General features: G+C 46.7%; 1 protein-coding gene across 2 annotated transcripts in view; it reads left to right on the forward strand.

Annotated features, from left to right (window-relative positions):
• gabbr1a (gamma-aminobutyric acid (GABA) B receptor, 1a) overlaps positions 1–12,543 on the forward strand; it is a 45,226-nt gene extending 32,683 nt beyond the window's left edge. The window contains exons 17-24 of one of the 2 annotated variants that reach the window (XM_029129382.3): positions 2,046–2,178; positions 3,710–3,826; positions 5,051–5,161; positions 5,496–5,589; positions 6,722–6,849; positions 8,599–8,727; positions 9,359–9,502; positions 10,591–12,543. In XM_029129382.3, the coding sequence (XP_028985215.1) occupies positions 2,046–2,178; positions 3,710–3,826; positions 5,051–5,161; positions 5,496–5,589; positions 6,722–6,849; positions 8,599–8,727; positions 9,359–9,502; positions 10,591–10,875 (1,141 nt within the window). In that variant the 3' untranslated portion in view covers positions 10,876–12,543. The remainder of the gene's footprint in view (positions 1–2,045; positions 2,179–3,709; positions 3,827–5,050; positions 5,162–5,495; positions 5,590–6,721; positions 6,850–8,598; positions 8,728–9,358; positions 9,503–10,590) is intronic. The other variant, XM_055503484.1, reaches the window with a different exon arrangement.
• The last annotated feature ends 274 nt before the right edge of the window (positions 12,544–12,817 follow it).

Below are 12,817 nucleotides of genomic sequence, written 5' to 3' on the forward strand. Positions count from 1 at the left end.
AAAAAACCCACGTCTTCCGTGGGATCCGTGTCTTTTGAAGTTTCATGTAAATCGCTGACATGTGAGTTTAGCAGCTCCAAAGTTACTGATTCGGGTGTGGCTTCCTGCAAACAAGCAGCTGGTCTCATTGTCGCTGCTTAAGCTCGGCTCCAGAGCAAATGCAAATAGACTGGCTTTAAGAAATGTCTTTTGATCTGGGATTTTTAAGCCTCATACGTGTCTGTGAACCCACTGGAGCAGATCTCTGATGTATTTTAACCCAATATTTTTATGTCTGACCCGGGTCAAAGTGATTTTAAAGGCCTGTAAGTCTGCAGGCTTATGGGGCGGGTTTGTGGAAAGCTGGAAAGGTTTGTTCCTCGGGGGGGGATCAGGCCGGCTGCGGTGCAGCCAGACCCTCCTCCAGCTTTGATTGTATTTCAAACACAGTTTCACCGAGGGCTGCTCTCAGCGGCCAAAACACAATGAGTCAGATCAAATCAAATTTATTCACTAAGCTGTTTTTACAAAACAGGTTGGCCGCCAACTGCCTCAACAGAAACACTATTATGGTTCTTAAAGGGGCGATGACACGTTCTAACGTCTGTCCACTCCTCAAACACTCCAAGTTTTTAATGCAACAGCTAAAATTAATTTTTGGGCCCTCGAGCTGTTTTCACTACTTTAGTTCATTTGTTCCAGGCGAATTGGAAAATTGATAATGTTTTATTTCATTTACAGTTTGTTTTCTGTTTGGTTGACTCGTTTCAATTAAGCGCCGCTCGCATGAAGCCTCGCAGGGTAAAGATTCAGTATTTACAAATGAAGATTCCACAGAAGGTTTCCAGCACTTTAACGCCACCAACCTGTGTTTGAGTTCTAACTAGTGGAATGAAGAAAGGCTCCATCGTGTTACAAGTGTGAACTTCAGCAACAAATGTCCAGTTGTGCTGTTTCCCATAAAGTCACAAGATAAAAACTTATTCACTTAAATCTTGTTCAGTTGAAATAGTTGAATAAAAAAGCAAAACTTCTCCCGAACATCAGAAAATAAGTCCTGAGAGGCGTCGAGGTTTAGGTAAAGGTTGGTGTGAACGTTAGTGTGTTTGTTCGTGTGGCCGCACAATAAATATGCGTCGTGGCCTCCGGGCAACACAAGGTCAGTGGGATGAGAGAGCAGGAGACACGTTCTGCTGCGGCTGAAGAGACGCGAGGAGCTCCCACTAAACAAAGCACCTCCTAATTCTGCAGCTTTTCAAACTGGTCTAATGTCCGGATTAATTATGCCTCTGTGTGTTTTCTTTCACGCTTCACTGCAATGTCAACGCTTTTGTCTCATTAAAGGTGAAACGCACAAAACCTAAAACAATTAATTTTCTTCCCAAGTAGCAAGCAAATAGCAAACCTTCTGTTTGGAGCCGTCGTCGGGGCTTTGGCCGCGGCTCCAGCTGATCTGCAGCTCAAACCTCTCACGCAAACGAGCTGCTGCTTCACATTCAGACTGTGGAGTCTGTGCCGCAAAAGAAAACTAAGACGCAGCGTGCACGTTTTCCGTGTGCGTGATTCAGCCGGAGCCACACACCGTTTCCCCGGTGATGAACGGCTACAAACATGTAACACGGGAAGCTAATTGGGGCTGTTCATCTTGGACTCACCCCCTTTGAGTTATGTGTGCACTCAGCGAGGAGTGTTTTCCTGCTCATGCCAGTGCTGCGTGAATGCAGCGCTAACGCTGCGCGTCAACATGCTATTGTTAGCGGCGTCTGTGCAGAGCCGCCGTCAGACGCTTCACCTTTAATCGCGCTGCAGCTCCGTGCGTCACACCAGGCAGGATGCTGCTCCCCGTCTTAGATTAACAGCTCGCACTCGCACATCAGTCACACACACGAGCCGCGCTCCTTATTTGGATCTCATTTTCCAAAGTGACAAACCCTGACTGGCACCAACTAATGCAGATCGAATCACTTTAATAAAAGCCTATTTAAAGCCAGTTTAATCACAAACCTAAACACGCTCTGCACGTCTGGCCAGAAACAATAACTGTATTTTCCTTCCTGTCGCTGCAGCTACATCCAGAACTCGCAGCCCTACCTGAACAACATGACAGCTGTGGGCTGCATGATGGCTCTGGCTGCAGTCTTCCCACTGGGAATCGATGGCCACCACGTCCACAGATCACAGTTCCCCGTCGTCTGTCAGGTAACAGCACCGTAAAAAGGCGCTTGGATGTTTGACTGAGCCAGTGGGTTGTTGGAGGAAATCCGACTGGAACGCGCTGGTTTGACTGGAGCTGTGTGTGTGTGTGTGTGTGTGTGTGTGTGTGTGTGTGTGTGTGTGTGTGTGTGTGTGTGTGTGTGTGTGTGTGTGTGGTGCCGAACGTCTGTCTGAACATAAAATAGTTAAGTGTAACATAAGACTTTCAGCATGGACTAAAATGTTGCGTTTATGATCATGGGAGCTCATTAACAGTGCGGATGAGCCGACAGACGTTTGTTTTGTCCCGTTTTCGTCTGATGTAATTCTGACCTGCAGTGATGGAATGAGTGAACGCATCGACGCACATCTGACTCCTGACGGCTGGGCTCATATCGATCCGCTGCCTGTGGCTGGAGGTGTCGCTTCACCTTGCTGCTATATTTGCTTCAGACACAGCTGTCAGGTTCACGGACGCCTGGAGCAGCTGTGAGCTGCGCCTCCACACCTTCAGGTGTGCTGGTGCTCTGACAGATGTCACGCAGCTGCGAACCAATCAGGCAGTTTGAGGCGTTCACTCACTTCAGACACGCGGCTCGTAAACGCACACGTGATTCGCTGTAAACGCACACGTGATTCGCTGTAAACGCACACGTGATTCGCTGTAAACGCACACGTGATTCGCTGTAAACGCACACGTGATTTTCGGAGGGGTTTTCGGCATGACTTGCTCGGACGGTGTTTCCAGCTCTAATGAGGAGTGGGAGTTCTTCCCTGTCACCCATGTTGAGTCTGTCGTGGAGGCGAGAGGGAGATTTCCATTTCTGTGTCGTCTCTGCTCTCTGTCCGGTCCAGTTTTACTCTCTTTGTCACGCTGCTCCTGTTAATGCAGTCAAACGTAGATTTTGGCTAAGTGGAAGGATTGATCCTTGCTGTAAACATCAGTCAACCTTTGTTTTAGCTCCTCTTTCCTCCCCTCTTCTCTCACCTTCCCTCCGTCGCATTCAATCACACATTACCTCCTCCCTTTGTGTCTCCCCTCCCTCTATTACTGCTAATATATGCACTTTGTCTCACATCTACTCAAGTGTGTCTTAACAGAAGTTGCCACCAAGTCTTTACAATGGACATGATGGCGGTTTGTTCTGTTTGAGATCGAATGAGACCTTGTGGTTTTTATACTGGAGTGAATTTTGAGTTCCAAAGGCAGCGGCTGCAGAAAATCTCCACTTCTCGTACCTAATTTAGGAGTTTAGCCCACTAAAAACCTTTTTAGTCCTATTTGTAGGAGTTTGGTCATAATTACACAGAAAGCACCTTAAGAGTGATTTCCTTTCAGAACAGAATTGAACAGAATTGTTCACACATCTGTGTCTGGTTAGAAGGTCAGTCCTAATATTGAGTGTTACAAGGGATGATCGCACTAAGGACACGAACGTGCTGCAGCCTTCAGGCAGGAGCACATGATTCATGCATCCAGTTTAAACACCTGTCTTCTGTCCTGGTCTGTCTCCTCCTCGGCCCGTTCTTCCTCCAGTTCCGTCTGTGGCTCCTGGGCCTCGGCTTCAGCCTGGCGTACGGCAGCATGTTCACCAAGATCTGGTGGGTCCACACCCTCTTCACGAAGAAGGACGAGAAGAAGGAGAAGAAGAAGGTAGGAGGGAGGGGCAGTGTGAGGTGGGCAGGGAGGGATAAGCCCGTCAGCGGCCTCATGGGAGCCGGGCCGGGCCGGGCCGGGCCGGGCCGCGCTGCATGTGTGGCACCGGCTGATAAAAAAGAAAGTTTGGCCTTTCAGGAGCTTATGTTGGGAAGCGTCCGTTTGTCATCATTCACGGCTTTAATGAGAGCAGGGGCGTGGGGATTGGAAGCACACTGACATATATACGGTGTGTGTGTGTGTGTGTGTGTGTGTGTGTGTGTGTGTGTGTGTGTGTGTGTGTGTGTGTGTGTGTGTGTGTGTGTGTGTGTGTGTGTGCGCTCCCTCTTGAAGATAGTGTATCCTGGAGCCACTAAGATACAGCCAGCGTGCGATGTGTTGTGGGAATTTCTAAGACCTAATCAGAAGAATAAGAGATTAGGCCATTTATGGAATATTTATGAATATTGATGAGTATTAAAGTACTATGCAAAAATCCAACCTTCGGGGGTTTATTATTTGAGCCAAAGCACAACGAATCAGGTTGACTTTCAACTCTCTTCATGTCCACAGAAGGGCAATTTGCCAGAGAGCTTTGCATGAGTATTTAAAGAAACTTTTACAAATCTGGGGGAGAATGAGCCCGTTTCAAATCATTTTTCATGCAACTGAAGTGAAGAGATGTGTTTTCTCCATCACGCTATTTTTCAGTTTTCCTCATTAAACATTTGAACAGCTGTTACACGATAGAGGTGTGGAAAGTTGATTTAAAAAAAAAAAAGATGTGTGGAAGCAGAGACAGGAAGCAGAGTTTCAAGCTCATTTGTGTTGCTTGCTCTCAGTTTATTGGCGTCTTGCTTCTGTTATAGCTTAAGTTAAGACTAATGGAGTTGTTGCTTCCTGCTTCATAAACCTTCCAGGCAGAGGCAGCGTCGTCTCCGCGTGCAGAAATGATGAGTTCAGGTCGCAGCTCAAATATAGTGATCTGTTTTTCACCTGCACACACAGTCACACCTCTAGTAAACACACACACACACGCACGCACACACACACACACACACACACACACACACACACACACACATGCGCCCGCTCACAATGAGACACATTCAGAAAGACAATTTGTGCCCAGTGATGCAGAAAGCTGGACGCCGTCGCATCACTGCTCCCAGTTGTTTGTGTTGGTTTGTGGACCGGCCCTTGAACACCGACCACCGTTGTCGTCTCTGTGTCTTTGCTCAGCAACACTTGGAGCCGTGGAAGCTCTACGCTACAGTCGGGGTCCTTCTGGCCATCGACTTCCTGTCACTCATGATCTGGCAGATCGTGGATCCGCTGCACATCACGGTCGAGGTAAAGTGAGAGAGACACCAGATCATTTGTGTGTCACGGCCCGTTTGCTGATCCTCTCTCACTCACTAACCTTTAATGTTGATTTATCCGACACAAACAAACAGACAGACAGATGTGCTGCATTTAATATTTGTTTGAATAATAACCTGGTCCTTAGCGAACAGTTTGCAGTCGGTCACTTAAAGGTTGTTTGTGAAGCTCCCTTCATCCAGGTTATTGAAAAGTGCTTTGCAGTTGAGTGAGATCCGATAATGAGACGTAACAAATGTGCAGATTGTGGTGTCGCTTTACTGTTGTGTCTCTCTCATCCCTCCCTGCTCTGCTGTGTGAGTAGAAGTTCACCAGGGAGGCCCCCAAGGAGGACCTGGATGTCCTGATTCAGCCCTTGCTGGAGCACTGCAGCTCTGAGAAGATGAACACGTGGCTGGGTATGCGTCCTCTCACTCCTCCGTCTGTCTCTGTCGCTCTCTGCTCCCGTTTAGTGCGTCTTTGTTGTACACATGGGCACGAACACACACACACGCACACACACACGCGTGCCCACGAAGGCGCCGCTGCCGTTCACTCTGAATTAAAGATGCCTGGTATCGTCCTCGGCCCCGCCGCCCCCCACACATCCCCCCTCCTCTGCTCCTGCTGCTTGTCAGTCCCTCTCTGATCTGTCTGTCTCTCAATGCATGGCAGCTCTTATGAAAGTATAATGGTGCCGAAATTCAAATAATGTGGGTCACAAACTGGGCCATTGCCCCATAGCATTTCCTTTCTCCAAGAAGAAAAGATGGCGCTTTAATACGAGGCGGCACAAAGAAACAATGGACGGTCTGAAGAAGTGTCTGAGTTGCTCCGTCACAGCTTCTCCTTTTCTTTCAGCGTCCTGTCGTTCTTTGTTAAAGGCTTTTTCCCGTGTCGGCCTTTCCACTGATTCCACACTTCTTTGTACCAGCATCTATTGTATCGATGTCACTGGCGTTTTTGTGCTTTGAAATTCAATCATACTCCAAGAATTTCAACCTCATAGGGTGCTAAAGAAAAACTCTGATCATCATCAGGGAGCCACGAAAGGAGGACTGAACTTCATGTCCCTTCATCCAAATGCAGCCTCAACATTGTGGCTAAAAATGAAACCGTCCCGACATTTGTGCACTTTTTGTCATGCTTCAAAAACTTCCCATAATGTAAATGAGCTACTGGGAAGTGGCCAGGATGTTCGTCGACCAGCTGAAGCCAGGTCGAAATCGGTTCCGCTTTCTTAGAAGACATTATGCAGCTGTTCTATCAGAATATTTCCCCGTTAGACTGAGTTTGACTCGTAAACGTGATTGAATGAGCCTGATGAACCTGCATTCAGGTTCAGCTCTGGCAGCAGCCTGTGGGTCCTACAGACCCTTACAGTGAATGGAAGGTCATTAGTGTGCTCTCACCTGAAAAAGCAGAATAGTTTTGCTTGTAGTGCATCACAGAACCAGCATCAGGCCAATTCAACACAATGACAGTATTTAATTCTAGTTGATAGTAAGTGTTATGTGGTTATCTGCTCTCACTGTTTGCTCTGCCCTGCAGGTGTGGTCTATGGCTACAAGGGGCTGCTGCTGCTGCTGGGGATATTTCTGGCTTATGAGACCAAGTCCGTCTCTACAGAAAAGATCAACGACCACCGGGCCGTGGGCATGGCCATCTACAACGTTGCTGTAAGTAGAAAAGAGAGCGGGCGCCTGAGCTGTTTCTAGGCGCTGCTGCTTCGCTGCTTCTTTGTCGCACAGTGATCACCATTAAAGTGGCAATAAGTTAAAGCTTTATTGCCCCATTTGCCAAAATTGGCAGAGGATCTGTCAGGGATTTATCAGTGCCACTGCCTCTATGATTACTTTGGCCTCCAGAAGCTTTTTTCCAGTTCATATTAGAACTAAGCTGAATAAAAACTGACTAAAGTTTCGGGAAACTGCAGCTGGAAGTTGGAAAGACATCGAGTGGTTCTTTCAGCGGTTTAGACGAGTTAATGGAGCTCACACGTCTTTACTGCCTCAGTCGTAGATTCTGTTTCTGACTTAAAACCTGGGAACGTTGGTGCGCTACTAACAGTTATCTGTCGTTCAGTGACTTGATTTTTAATGCAGAAGCGTTGACAGCCGTGCTTCTGTAAAGGCTGTGGAACAGACTGATGATCTAGTGTAAAGCGTGCTGGTGCTGAATAATGATTGGTTGGAGACACAGCTCCTGCATTAAACATTCACGCGTGCCCTCGGGTGCGTCTGGAGGTTTTGTTCTCTAACATACGGATCCCTGGACGCAGTTCAGTCCAAACGCAGCCGTTTTATTTCAACCATAACTTTTGGTGCTTATGGCACCTGTGGTGCGTCCCACGTCTGCTCTGTGCAGTCAGGGCTTCAACCGTGTGAGAGACTTCCCAGCAACACGTTAAATAGCATCAATGAGGCGCTTGTTTTTTAATGCCACTTCAGATGAGAGCTTCATATGGTATAGGAGGTGGAGCGGCATTGTCTTGTGTGAGGATGCTCCTATATCGCATGCTCTGCGCTGTGGATGAAGTTATTTTCTTGCCCTATGGAAGGAATGGCTTTGGCAAACGCAGGTGTCAGTCATAAACATTTTTCAGCGGCCGCTAATGGCCAGTGAATCATCTTAAATGGAGGCACCTAGGATGCACTTTGCACCCAAATCGCTGCCATTATGCTCACTTCAAGCACTTTAGATAAATACTTTCTACCATTTCCTGACACTCTTGACATGTGGTAACTTTGTAACGGATGTAAAATGTGTATTGAAGTAGTGGTTTCTGTCACTTTCGCTGTCGGAGCAGTTTTTCTGTTTTGATTAAAAAAATAGGAGCAGACAAACATTTCTGACTTTTAATTGGGTTTTCTGTCATTTTCTTTCCAATTAATAAATAAGTGAACGCATCTTAATAAGCATCAAGACATTTATCAGCTCATACTTTATGAATATCTAATTGATGGATTTGTTGATCTTGCCTCCTTTCGTCAAGCAGATGACTTGTCATTGATCTATGATTAATGTTTCTTCATGAAAGCATTAAATCTGGGTTCCTTAATGTGAGGGAAGTCTAATGCTGTTGTTTTATGTTAGGTTTCAGTTTTATGATGATGTCAATAGTTAATGGTGTCTATAAAGGGACCTCCCTCCTCTTTGCTAGGCTGGAAGATTCAGGTCCTGATGAGATGACAATGTGGTGATTGTCAGCGCGTTGTTGCCTCTTCAGTCATGACTTTTTAATGCTGTTTTCACATGGGAGCCTTCCCCGGAATCATAAACAGATGCCTAATGCTTTTATGGATGTGATTTTCCTCTCACTCTCCAACTCTGCACCTCCTCCCCCCTAACACCCCCTGCCTTCCCCCCTCTCTTGACTTTAAACCTCGCTTTAACTTCTCCTCTCCCTTTGCCTCCTCTTTCTGCAGGTACTGTGCCTGATAACGGCTCCAGTGACTATGATCCTGTCTTCACAGCAGGACGCCTCCTTTGCCTTTGCTTCTCTAGCAATTGTCTTCTCTGCCTACATCACGCTGGTGGTGCTTTTTGTTCCTAAGGTGCTTTGACTTGTAACTTACAGTTTTAGAAAATAGCTGCACACGGTGATGAATCCAATAATGGTGTAAACATTAAACAGAAGGTTAAATGAGTCTGAGTCTGAGGCCTTTCTGCCTGATGCATGAAAACAACTAACTCTGCGTCGCTCAGTTTGCATTTTCAAAATTGGAGAAATTCAGAATTTGGACTTGGTCAGATTAAACTGATGTTGATGTGAACTAGATGTTAATCTAAACATTACAATAGATAGTTTCTTTACGTATAAACCTTTGTAAACTTACATGTCTGGCAACAACAACACATTGTTTAGAATAAATAAAGCTGGAGACAAAGGAAACAATGTGACCCACAGAAAGTCAAACTTCATAAATCCAAATCTTTTTTTGGGGGTGTAGAGACCAGAAGCACAGACAAAGATAAAAGTATTCGCTTTGAATTAATGTCAATGATTGAAAACCTTTCGAGGCGCTCAGACAGAGTGTGAGAGGTTTGGCTAAAAGCGCTGCTGATATTAAAAACGTGTCTTATTAGGGCAGGTGTTCTCCACAGATGCATTATTCATTCGGTTCAGCGCGCGCTCAGGCCCAATTTTCCTCCTTATTGACTTCTTGTTCCCGCGGCGGTCTCCAGATGCGGCGTCTCATCACCCGAGGCGAGTGGCAGTCGGAGCAGCAGGACACTCTGAAGACGGGCTCCTCCACCAACAACAACGACGAGGAGAAGTCCAGACAGCTGGAGAGGGAGAACAGGGAGCTGCAGAAGATCATCCAGGAGGTGAGCGCATTGTAGCACGCACACACACGCACGCACGCACGCAGACACGCATGAACGCACACACACACACACATGAACGCGCACACGCACGCACGCAAAAACACACGCACACAAACACACGCACGCATGAATGCACACACACACACACACACACATGAACACGCACACAGACACACACACACACACATGAACGCGCACACAGACACACACACACACACACACATGAACGCGCACACACACACACACACACACACACACACACACACACACATGAACGCGCACACGCACGCAAAAACACACGCACACAAACACACGCACGCATGAATGCACACACACACACACACACACACATGAACACGCACACACACACACACACACATGAACACGCACACAGACACACACACACACACACACACACACACACACACATGAACACGCACACAGACACACACACACATGAACGCGCACACAGACACACACACACACACACACATGAACGCGCACACACACACACACACACACACACACACACACACACACATGAACGCGCACACGCACGCAAAAACACACGCACACAAACACACGCACGCATGAATGCACACACACACACACACACACATGAACACGCACACACACACACACACATGAACGCGCACACACACACACACACACACACACACATGAACGCGCACACGCACGCACGCAAAAACACACGCACACAAACACACGCACCCATGAATGCACACACACACACACACACACACACATGAACACGCACACAGACACACACACACACACACACACACACACACATGAACGCGCGCACACACACACACACACACACACACACACACACACACACACACGCACGCAGACACGCATGAATGCACACACACACACACACATGAACGCGCGCACACACACACACACACACACACACACACACACACACACACACACACACACACACACACACACGCTCTGCAGGAAGGAGGATGTGGCTAATGCACATGAAGCTAATCCATGTGTGAATGTCAGGTTTTCTCTGCAGTCTTTGCATCTACCGTCCTCTGCTCTTCTATTTCTAGAAGGAAGAGCGCGTCTCCGCGCTCCGCAACCAGCTGGCCGAGCGTCAGGCCCTCCGTAACCGCCGACGACCCTCCACGGGTCAGAACCAGAACCACAACGCTCCGCCGCCCTCGTCCCAGCCCGACCCAAAGTCCCTGCTCCCGCCGCCCGGCTACCCCAACCCCACCACGGACAACCACTCGCTGCCGCCCTCCTTCTCCAACTCCTCCAACCTGTACCCAGCGGACAGCAAGATGAGCCGCAACCACTGTCACAACAGCCAGATCCCGCTGCTGTATAAATGAAGGGGGGGCGGGGGGCACGGTGCACGCGGGGGGACACCACACATGACGAGACACTGTGACTTTCACCTGTTTGAGCAATGAGCACAGCAGTGCAGTGACACTGTTTTAACATACAGCGTGGACGCACAAATCCCAACACGGATCTCAGATCTGCTGTGAGCGGTCTGCGCGACGGCGACGAGCGCAGACCGCTCACACCCCACGTCTCCTTCAAACACGGAGGGAACAGAAGATCTCGTAGTCCTGACTCCCCCTCATCCGTTCCCTTGTTCTGTTGTGGAGACACTGCATCGAGGATATTAAGGAAGTATTTGTGTTCGTGTCTTTGCTATACCGTCTCCACCGTTTGTCTCCGGAGTGTTGACTAGACAAGCACATAAAGTAGTGATTTATATTGTTCTGTAATATCTGGCCTGTTTTGTCATGGAGTTGCTGTTAAATACTTTGTTCACTTCATGAGAGTTGTGGAAGCTGAACTTTGCGAACGGACAAAGCGTTGTACAGTTTTCATTTCTTTGAGGAGCGACTGGGCTCGATTGTGTAGGAAACTGGTTTCACTGGGAAGTGACGATGTGCAAATGATTAAATAGCCATAACTTGGAGCCCGGGAGCTTGGCATGTGTGGATGTTTATTGTCAGGACTGCGTTAAGTGCTTCATCTAAAAAAAGCCGGTCGTCTATTAGACGACTGTTACACAGGAAGCGCTGATGGAAACAAACAATTTGATAGTTTTGTCATTTAAAGTAACACTTTGCAATGAATTTTGGAGGTTTGTGTTTTATCTACTAAGCAGCAATGAAGCGGTAGCCATCAACTGAAATCACCTGGCGCTGCGGCTGATGTTTGTATATATTGAGTCGGGACATCAGGACCCAAACGAGAAAAAAAGTCCAAATTTCAGCTCATAAGAATGAAACTTTGTCTCCTGAAAGTAAAAGCCAGTTTATTCTTCTACAGGAGGTTTGATGGTGCGACGGAACTTCTACAGCGGCTGATTCTGTAGATAATGACAGAAGATTTTATACGTTTATGTGAACCTGTGTACTTCATTTCTCGTGAGCCTTATTTTCAAAGAATGTTTTTTTAATTTATGTTTCCCATAACAGACAATCTGGACGGATGGATCTGTGTAGTTTTCTTTCTCATTTCGCCTTTGAATAACAGTTGTTATGTATCAAAGAAGGATATAAGCAGTGTGACATAGTGTATTTACTCAGCAGTTAATCTGGATGTACTATTTCATTCATGAGCTATATCCAGATTTTATAAAGCAATGATGCCTGAGCAGCTCTGTTGCCAGGTAAAACAATACTTTGTCAGATATTTTTAAAATATATATGAATATATTTCAGTGTGCACTTTAAACTGAACAAACTATGGTTACTCCACTTTCTGTTGCTGGTATTCTAGTGCGTCTTAGCTCAGGGTACGATGAAGAACGGTCATAAATGAATGAAATAGGCCATATTTATTAACTGTGCTGTTCCTGGATCAGATAGTGTAACATATGAATGCAGAAAGAATTTAGCAAATCTTCTATTATCCTGCACATATATGACAAAATAACTGGATTTTGGGGGTATTTGCATTTACTATATCTTAAATGTTGACATATTTATGTGTATGCAGATATGTTACCATAAATAAAAGAAATGTTTTTCACTGGGCATTCTTGCGAATTACTGATGCCGTTCACACTTCATTTGCTCTGACCACTAGGTGTCACCAGGTATTTATTGAGCTTCATGAGTCATGTTGACATTTGAGCAATTAGCTCTGTCAACTTGTGTGTATTTGCTGGTGAGGTCTGATATTTCCCTTCAGGCCGACTCATGGAAATTAAAGAGCAAATATACTTTGAGAAGGAGATCATTAAATGAAAGGAGAAGTGGTTTTTAACATCAGGTCCAGCTGCAACGACCAGTGGGAGCCTCATTAGGG

Source organism: Betta splendens, chromosome 16, assembly GCF_900634795.4.
Source record: "Betta splendens chromosome 16, fBetSpl5.4, whole genome shotgun sequence".
Classification (NCBI taxonomy): domain Eukaryota; kingdom Metazoa; phylum Chordata; class Actinopteri; order Anabantiformes; family Osphronemidae; genus Betta; species Betta splendens.